Raw genomic sequence first — 10,000 nt, 5'->3', positions numbered from 1 at the left:
GCACAGCCAGCTAGCCACCAACACGTCGCTGTCTAACGAAGTAGCACCAACTGACTGTGGCTGACTAGCAATATCACACTTTTGTTGCTAATTTGACGGAATTCTTATGACCTAGCCAACGTAGTAAACCCAGAGATATCAAGACACGACATGACACACCTAATTCAAGCTATGCGGAGGTGGTTAACGGACAGTTAAGGAGTTAGTACCTGAAAACTGCACTGATTGAGCTCTTCTGAACGGTTCAAACTTCGGCTTCACACGGCGCGTCACATCCGTTCTCCGCAAACACAGCGGAGCGTCGGCGTTGTCATAGAAACCGTCAATCAAACGTGGCGGCGCGGTGAGGACGCTGGAGTCACTGATCAACCAGGAGTTGCATAATATATAATATAGGTAATAGCAAGTGTTCATTCTGTGGCAAAAAAAAGGCTTGATTGGATGAATGTGAAATGTATGTTCTTTATTTGATTCTTCCTTAAGCAATCAGGGTCTTTGAGAATCAGAATCAGAATCAGAATCAGAATCAGAATTATTTTATTTGGCCAAGTATATTTGCACATACAGGAAATTGACTTGGTGAAGTTGGTGCATCGGACATAAAAAAAAAAACAATATAAAAAAACAACAATATATAAGCAAATATGAACAAAAAAGCAATAACACATTTACAAAATAGAACAACAAAACAATACATTTTATAGGCTAAGTGGCAGCGAGGCTAGAGGTTGTGAAATGGGTATGGGGCATGTACACTATAAATTACAAACATTTTAAATAATTCTAAATTACACTGTCAGTGCATTGTGTGTGTGAGTGTGTGTGACAGGGTATGGTGTGTGTGTGTGTGTGTGGGGGGGGGGGGGGGTGGAAGTCCCAGAGTCAGTGTAAGGCAGGGAGCTTGTTTGTGAGCCCCACATGCCAGTGGGCCTATGGAACGTCCATTATGCCTATTCATTCAAATAGACGTGTATCATTTGTGTTTGAACGAGAGACTTGGCTTGCAGTCATGAGTCACAGTCAAAAACATACAATATCCAAATATCCAAATCCAAGATGCAATTACGCAAAACAGAACAATCATGGAGATCACATCACATTGGTTCTAAAGTAGCCTATTTTATCCACATGGTGGCGTAGCTGACTTCCAGTTTCCCACGGATGAACTACAGTAGGTTACCGTGGATGCAGCTCTCAACTCTGGGGTACCATTGACGTCACTTTGAATTAGAACGAGAGAGAGAGAGAGAGAGAGAGAGAGAGGGAGAGGGAGAGAGAGAGAGAGAGAGAGAGGGAGGGAGTCACCAGCTAAAGGGAAACCCGCTGTCCAGTGGCTCTCTCGCATTCGTAGTGGTCGTGGACGTGAGGAAACAGAAGTAACGCATCTTGGAATTTAAAAGAGATAGGACCCTGCACTTTTTTCTGCTATGGCTGATCTTTTACATTATAACGATTCAGCTGCGATCGGGAACCGATTCGCCCGCAAAGGTGCTTTGCGGCAGAAAAACGTCCATGAAATAAAGAACCATAAATTTACTGCCAGGTTTTTCAAGCAACCGACCTTCTGCAGTCATTGCACAGACTTTATTTGGTAAGCATCACTTGCGCACCTTGCTGTAATGTGAGGAGAGAGAAAAGTTGTCTGTCATTGCCTGGATCAGCCTTCGTTTGAATGTTTCTGTGTGTATTCGTTTATACCCGTGTGCTATACTATAAATACCCTATCAAGAGTGTTATTGTTTGAGAAATGCACTGTAGTAATAAGCTATAGCGTGTATACACAGTTATGTATTCACTGGAGTGATTCTGTTTACGATATCATTCCTTGGTAATGCCTAATGCCGCCTATATAATTTATGTTCATCAGAATAAATAATATAAAAGTAATTCAGGCGTGTGCTCGACATTGGATTGTAGGCTTGGCCTGGTAGTTGCTAGTGTTACATGCATTACACGTGGTTGACGTGTGTAAAGAATCGTCTTGATCGCTAATTCAGAGGGTGAGAATCAGGTTAGAAGTTCACAGCCTCGTCTTTCTCACGAAACGCGCTCGGCCTCAAACAACGTTCTGCGCGCAGATTGGAAACTCAGAGCTCGGTCTACCCCCCCCCCCCCCCCCTCTCTCTCTCTCTCTCTCTCTCCCTCGCTCTCTCTCTCTCTCTCTCTCTCTCTCTCGCTCTCTCTCTCTCTCTCTCTCTCTCCCTCTCCCTCCTACCCGATCTCTCTCTCTCTCGTATTTGACTTAAAGTAAATACATCCATTTTGTAAGCCCTATGTTTATTTGGAATTAGTCCTAGACATATACAAAAAGGAAAAAATAGAGAATTTGTGTTTTTCTAAGCAATAAAAGACCGTAATATTTGACCTTTACAATTAAATCGAATTAAGATGATTTGAGATGATAGTGGTGATGTGTCACACGTTGCCTATTTTACAGTGGAGTAAACATTCAGTCGGTTAAATACATACAGTTAAAATAAGCGCACTAGTAGCTTTAGAAACAGCTGAATATCAAGTTACACTTTGTTACTGTGCTGTATTGGAGCTACCTCCTCCCCAGGGAAATTAGATTCCAAATATATATGAGACCTTTTCCATTTGTTTGGGGGGAAAAAATAGATCCCTCATTGTGTTAGAAGTTAAAAAAATATGTGAATGTCAGTTTCTCTCAACATAACAGTAAACAGGCATTTTTGCTGGCATGGAGGTATACCTAGTATTTTGATTCAATCAAAAAAAAAAATGCTTCTAGCATTGTGACTGCCTATGGCCCCTGGTCCAAGCATTGATTACTTTATCTTATGATGACTGATGGATAGATGATTCACTTACTTAAACAAATGTATTTGCTGTGTGTCGCTTTGAATAAAGGCGTCTGCTAAATGTAAATGTAAATGTACTGTGGAATTGTGGAGGCAGTGACAGGAGAGGGTTTGAGGGGGGTGATGTGTGTGGGGGGGTCATTATACAGTACAGCTATGGCCACTATCTATGCCACGAATGTCACTGACTCCCTCTCACCCTTTTTTACAGGGGATTTGGAAAGCAAGGATTTCAGTGCCAAGGTAATACAACTGTGTGTGTGTGTGTGTGTGTGTGTGCAGTTGTGGATGTTGCTGAGGAGTTCTCTCTTCCATCTCCATTTGATGCTGCATAACGGTGGGTTCGGGAACCAGAGTTCAATGTTCACTGTGTGATGTGTTTCCAACAGTAGGCTATGCGCAGCAGGCTAGCTCTAACAGCAGAAACAACTCACACCAGATGTGTACGGGCCGCTTAGCGCTTCTTAATAAACTGTACAACCGCTCAGGACCCTCCTTCAGCTGTAGAGTGCCTATGAGGACGCACCTACCTCCGTAAGTCAAGACGGCTGTCCTCAGACGCTCACCTGACAGTGTGTGTGATTCATGAGGAGTGAAGAGAATATCGATCGCTGCACGTCTCAAAGCTCCGTCAGAGTGAGGTGACGGCCATTTATTCCAGAGCAAGGATACACACTCGAAGTGAAAGCTTCTGAACCCTTGAAGCGTTGAAGTGCTTCCCAGAGCTCAGTCTCAATGTGTATGTGTAGCACAAGAGGCTCGGTGTTTAAAACCGGTTGACTTTGTGTCCGCAGAGCAGCGAGGTGACACTGACAAGTGTCTGCTCGCTGGGTGGAGGGAGACGCCGTTCTCCCTCGACTTATTCGCCCTTACTTGAATATTTTATGTAACGTCTGTTCTGAACATGAGCCAGAGCAAGGCCAGTCATTATCATTTTCCATCTCATTACGTTGTTGAGACTTGAGCTTTCTTATGAGTCGTTGGCATCTCCCATAGCTCATGTTTTACACTTCGTGTGGGATTCTCACTCAGCAACGCTACCCTCAGAAAAACTCGGTACCTGAAGAGTACAAGTACAGTGTAAACCTCTTTGGATCAAGAATGTTTATTTAATGTAAGTGCCACTTTACATTGCGTAACATCAAATAATATGTATCTGGAACTGTCCCGCTTGTTCAATAAAGAAGGCAGCAATACCTCCATTTCAAATTTCCGAATTAAAATCCTTGCATGTTTGAGTGACTCGGAAGTGCATATAAATCCCAACGAGGTGTAACCCACAACTTCATACGGAATGTAAATCTGTGGACCTCCATCAGAACACAGGGCAGGAATACAAGTCAACACTTGATTGAATCAAAATAATTTATTAGGCTTCGGTCGTGTCAGAATACAGCTGCAGGCAAGGGGACAATCCTTATGCAAAAAGGCAGGACCGGATCTTATTGCAGGCAGAAAAATCAGTTTGCGCCAAACAGCAAAATATTCTGTGCGGCTCTGGTTTCAAGACATGCCTTCTTAACCAAACCAAGATAGTCCTGTCCAATCACCATCTTCTGTTGAGAGAAGACACATACAAACCATACCAGTTAGAGCAGTAGATGCCTTTGTACATTTCTCATTGACATGGGCCCAAAACATTTAAGATTATTTGCTAATAGCAAGCTTAGATCTTCCCTGGAATAGTCCCATGTGTTTTGAGACAAAACACCCCTATGAGACTACCAGGAAGTACAGCATTCCCCCCCTCTTTTGACTACACTGCAAAAGTTGGATTAAAAAAAAAAGAAAAAAGAAAACACCAACCGTAAGTATTGGGACAATTGACATGACAGATGTGTCTGGTTAGTCAGGTATGTTCCGTCACATTTGTGCAGGCATAAGAGCTGTCAATGTCTAGTCTTGATTCTAGGTGTTTGCCTATTGGGGTCAACATGAGGACCAAAGGCTGAGAAATAAAGAAACATAGCTAAAACCTCAGGCTTCCCAAAATCCACAGTTTAGAAAATCATTAAAAAGAAAGCACTGGCTCAGTAAACGCAAACTGCCTGATAGGCCAAAGACTGCTTGAATTATATGCGCTATGCCTTCACAGTAGATGACTGAAATGCTCAGCAAAAGAAAAAATCCCAAAAACAATTTGTCTGACAGATCAGGAACACTTTCCATGAGGTGAAAGTTTCAGAGACTACCATCCGCAGAAGACTTCTCCAGCCAAACTACAGAGGCTGCACAGCACACTAAGAAGCCTGCAGAGTTCTAGAACTATGGACAGAAGAGAAACATCATCTACCAGAATACTGTAATGGTTGCAAGAGGAAAGTTTGGTGGAGGGGGTGTTATGGTTTGAGTATAGGACTGCCACTAGAACTTTTAGTTATGCAACTGCTGACATTGTACAGAAACTGTCTGCTCGAGTACAAGCAAATGCCTCCAAGCTCTGGACAGATCTTCGTCATACAGTAAGACAATGACTCCAAACATACTGCCACAGCAACTAGGGAGTTTCAGAGCCAAGAAGTGGAAAGTTGTTCACTGGCCACATCAGTCTTCAGATTTAAATCCAACTGAACACGCATTTCATTTCCTGAAGACACGATTTTAGGCAAAAGTCGTAAAACAAACTGAAGCTGGCGGCAGTACAGGACTGGCAAAGCATAAGCAGAGAAGAACCAGCGGCTATTGGGTGCTAACCAGTACTTAACTTGGGCATAATATTAATCTGCCATAACTATTTTGGTGCCATGAAATGAGGCGGCACCGTGTATAAGAAGTGTGGTAATTTCTAAACGGTAAAACCAATAAAAGTTCAAATCCAAACTTCGAGTATACAGCAAAAAGGGAGAAAAAAAATGCTTCCCTGTCCCAATACTTAAAAGGACACTAAATCTGAGCTCACAAGCAGGATATCTGAAGTTTGTATGCACAATGTAATTATATTTTGGGGCCATAACAGTGGGCTGATGAGAAACACATCAAGAGTAAAATTCTACTTTAACATCGTCGAAATATGCCATTACCTCAGAGGGCGCTTCACACCCTGGGATCCAGAGCCTGGGATGGAGAGAGTAGACACCGATCTACTGACACTAGCACCACCCCTGGAACCAACATGGACAGAGGGCTGAGACGAGTCTCCCGGGGACTTAAGGCTCTGGGAGACGGTCACTCTGCTTTGCTCATAACGGTTGCGAGATCGAACCATATTGCTGGTCTGAGGAATGACGGCAGGGCCGACGTAGCCGCCACCTCCCTGAGTAGAACCAAAGCCACTGGGTCTGTAAGTCATCCCTAGATACGCCTGGTTGCTGGGGACTAGTCTGTGCCTCATCAGGCCAATTTTAGCAAGAACAATAGCAGCGGGAGATGGAGTGTCTGCTGGTCCAGGTTGCCGCTGGTCCAGGTTGTATGGAGTGTCCATCCCAGGAGCTGGCTGATAGCTGGTAGACTGGGGATAAGCAGTGGGTGGGTCAGACTTAGCGAACACCCAGTCCTGTGCGTTGCCATTCTGAGGCCTTTCTTCCATAGACACACTGGGCCAATAGGCCATCTCTTGATACTCCTGGCTGCTGGGGAGTTGCTGCTGGTCCAGGTTGTATGGAGTGTTCATCCCAGGAGCTGGCTGATAGCTGGTAGACTGGGGATAAGCAGTGGGTGGGTCAGACTTAGCGAACACCCAGTCCTGTGCGTTGCCATTCTGAGGCCTTTCTTCCATAGACACACTGGGCCAATAGGCCATCTCTTGATACTCCTGGCTGCTGGGGAGTTGCTGCTGGTCCAGGTTGTATGGAGTGTCCATCGCAGGAGCTGGCTGATAGCTGGTAGACTGGGGATAAGCAGTGGGTGGGTCAGACTTAGCGAACGCCCAGTCCTGTGCGTTGCCATTCTGAGGCCTTTCTTCCATAGACACACTGGGCCAATAGGCCATCTCTTGATACTCCTGGCTGCTGGGGAGTTGCTGCTGGTCCAGGTTGTATGGAGTGTTCATCCCAGGAGCTGGCTGGTAGGCACTTGACTGGGAAGACAGGGGGCTGACCCTCTCTGCACTCAGAAAGCCACCATTGCTGTAAGGAACAGCTTGTTCATCCAGAACAGAGGAGAAACTTGGGAAGTAAGGACCAAAACTGTCTGAAGTTACAGAACCAGGCTGGACCAGGTTCTGATGGCTTTCCACAACAGGGACACTGGGTTTGTAAGGCATATCTGGGACATTGGAAAAAGCCATTTCAGAGTCTAAATGATTGGATGGATCTCCATAAGAGATATACCCATCAGCCACATCTTCATAAGGGGCAAGTCCAACACTATAGTCTCTAGAAGATCCTAAAAGGTACATGAAAATATTAAATTAGACCTGGTAAACATGGTTGGGGTCAATTCACTTTAAATTCAGAAAGTCATTGGAATTTACAAGTTAAGGAATAACTTAGTCTAACAAACAAAGAAAACAGCAGGAGTGATAGCTTTTTAGTGGTCCCCTAAACATTTGGGGCCAAATCACCTCAAATTAACTGACTTGGTTGGATGTTACTTTGAGGTGCTTTGGCCACAAAATGTTTATCTTTCTAATTGTTCCCATAGTTTACTCTGTTAGCAGTGGCTAAAGTTAGGTCTTATTGACTATTGTCAAGGTATAGAAACATCTGACTGAGGTAAAATAGAGAACCATCTCTTAAGTTATGTAAAAAGCATCTCATTATTAGTTGATTGAAAAATGCCCCATTCTCAATCATTGAAAGCACATTATTAATTTACTTCCTCAAATGACATTCAACAGACCCCAACAGTAGACCAGCATGAATTACATTTTCAAAGAGCACATGTTAAATAAATCTTACCTTTCTGGGCAGGGAAACATGTACTGCCTCCAAAAAGCAGAAAACAAATTGAAGACACCCTGCAAAACAAGGTAGTGTTATAAACTGACTACCTTAGCTACCTTCAACAATACAAAATACAACTTGAAGCCAATGCGACTCACCTGAAACAGAGTCCAGCAGCCATCGTTATCAGCTCAAGAACAGCAGCCCAGAGGAATCCCTGCGGCACTGGCAGACTGCAGAAGTTCCTGCTAAAGACAGAGAGCTGGTCTGTCCTTATGTTGGCCCTTTGGCTCTTTTAGGCTTAATTAGGCCAATTAGACACAGCTGTTAGCAAACCAAATCAGTGACCAAAACACACAGACAGAAGATTGCGAATTTCTTATCTGATAGAGGATCCGACGACTTGGTGTGCGTTCAGATAGATGTTTTGAAACGGTTAGTGACAGCACATTCTGAAGGACAAATTCTCTCACAAGGGCGAACAATGTTCTTCGACTTTCCTTTGAGGCGTGTTTTGATTTCGGTTCGGTTCGGTTCGGTTAGGCGCGGCACGGTGTGACAGCCTGCCCAAATTCACAGTGCCGTATGCGCCCTGTCAGCTCCCATCTTCCCTATCGTTCCTTAATTAGTCGTTCAAAACAGCACTGTTTCCATTTAATTAAAAACGATGCACAACAACGTGCCTATCTGAACATGGCCCTGGCTCATCAAGTTCCTTCCTATCACATCAAACTAAACCATAGGGCGTACGTTCCGGATGCACACGATGATCTGCGCAGATTATCAGATTGTCATGTCACATCCATGTCGCTTGATAATCTGCACAGATCTGCATAAAGTTTGTGCCTCTGAAATACGACCGCGCTTTATACAGTGTGACATGTTAAAAATGGCTAGATTCTCAAACGAAATTTAAATCGACGTTTAAATATTGTTTGCTCAATCCGCTTCTTCACAACGACCTCTTCACCCCCACTACCGCCCGGTACAAGCTTCTCTCCTGTTAATAAAAAAAATAAAATAAAAATTCTACTTCTAGCATTGTGACTGCCTATGGCCCTAACATCTAACCCCTAACCCCTAACCCTGGTCCGAGCAATGATTACTTTGTCTTATGATGACTGATGGATAGATGATTCACTTACTTAAACAAATGTATTTGTTGTAAGTCGCTTTGGATAAAGGCGTCTGCCAAATGCCATCAATGTAAAATGTAAATGCTTCTTTGACAATAACTATATACAGCATCTAGTACCCTAAAAATCATGTTCTGTTTAAACTTGAAACTGCAATATTTCAACATACCTGTAAATAAGGGCATCTTGCCACAACGCTGTCAGTATCAACAGATTAGCCTTAAGTGACCTTGTTATTCTATGTTTTTGATAACGTGTTTGAATGGCCCGGCACAATAGAGGCAGATTAATGCTGTACTGTACACGCCTTCAACGGGACTCTCAATAGCAGTCAGTCAGTCAGTCAGTGTAGCGGTGGCCGTGAGCCGGCCTCCAGAGTACCCCTGAAACCCACACCCTGTTATCACCTCAGCTCCCCGTGTAGCGTTTCTCTCATGTCACCTGATACTGTGGCTGTGAGTAGGACGACATAGAGGTGAAGGGGAAGGAGGGAGAGAGAGAGAGAGAGAGAGAGAGAGAGAGAGAGAGAGGGAGAGAGAGGGAGAGAGAGAGAGAGAGAGGGAGAGAGAGAGAGAGAGAGAGAGAGAGAGAGAGAGAGAGAGGGTAAGAGAGAGAGAGAGAGGGTAAGAGAGAGAGAGAGAGAGAGAGAGGGAGAGAGCAGACCTGCTGGGTCTAAATAGCGATGGAAATAATTTCAAACACTCAGCTGTGCTTGATTGAGTTTGCCTGGCACAATGGAGCCAAGGGACTAGTCTGGCCACTCCAGGCAGGCTCAAACAAACGCTCAACGGAGGAGCAACCGATGGATGACGACATGGGAGGAGTGAGAGAAGGTGTGAGAGAAGGAATGAGAGAAGGAATGAGAGAAGGAATGAGAGAAGGAGTGAGAGAAAGAGTGAGAGAAAGAGTGAGAGAAGGAGTGAGAGAAGGAATGAGAGAAGGAGTGAGAGAAGGAGTGAGAGAAAGAGTGAGAGAAGGAGTGAGAGAAGGAGTGAGAGAAAGAGTGAGAGAAGGAGTGAGAGAAGGAGTGAGAGAAGGAGTGAGAGGGTGACAGTGAAGGGTGAAGGGCAGGTGAAGTGAAAGAGAGGAGAGTGCAGCACAGATGTAACGGGCCGAGAGAGGCAGAGCAAAGGAGGAAGAGAAGGACATGGATACAAACAGCGATGGAGAGAACGAACAGAGAGGAAAAACAGAGCGACAGAGGGGTGGAACAGACGGA

At 44.4% G+C, this 10,000-nt stretch overlaps 3 protein-coding genes across 3 annotated transcripts in view; 1 reads left to right on the top strand and 2 right to left on the bottom strand.

Annotated features, from left to right (window-relative positions):
- LOC310809907 (centrosomal protein of 112 kDa-like) overlaps positions 1-276 on the bottom strand; it is a gene marked incomplete at its 3' end in the record, with an annotated part of 11,695 nt that extends 11,419 nt beyond the window's left edge. The window contains exon 1 of the mRNA XM_083677428.1: positions 210-276. The remainder of the gene's footprint in view (positions 1-209) is intronic.
- A 1,151-nt stretch (positions 277-1,427) lies between these two features.
- LOC310809905 (protein kinase C alpha type-like) overlaps positions 1,428-10,000 on the top strand; it is a gene marked incomplete at both ends in the record, with an annotated part of 125,921 nt that continues 117,348 nt past the window's right edge. The window contains 2 exons of the mRNA XM_083677425.1: positions 1,428-1,591; positions 3,034-3,065. Of these exons, the coding sequence (XP_083533551.1) occupies positions 1,428-1,591; positions 3,034-3,065 (196 nt within the window). The remainder of the gene's footprint in view (positions 1,592-3,033; positions 3,066-10,000) is intronic.
- On the bottom strand, positions 4,258-6,810 carry LOC310809221 (uncharacterized protein; the record flags this gene model as incomplete). Its single annotated transcript, XM_083676415.1, has 2 exons — positions 4,258-4,378; positions 5,843-6,810. The coding sequence occupies 2 exons, from the start codon at positions 6,808-6,810 to the stop codon at positions 4,369-4,371; spliced, it is 978 nt and encodes a 325-aa protein (XP_083532541.1). The 3' UTR covers positions 4,258-4,368.

The sequence above is a fragment of the Argentina silus genome, assembly GCF_951799395.1.
Source record: "Argentina silus genome assembly, chromosome: 9".
Classification (NCBI taxonomy): domain Eukaryota; kingdom Metazoa; phylum Chordata; class Actinopteri; order Argentiniformes; family Argentinidae; genus Argentina; species Argentina silus.
Note: the sequence above shows the minus strand (reverse complement) of the source record. Positions and strands in the feature narration are given on the sequence as shown.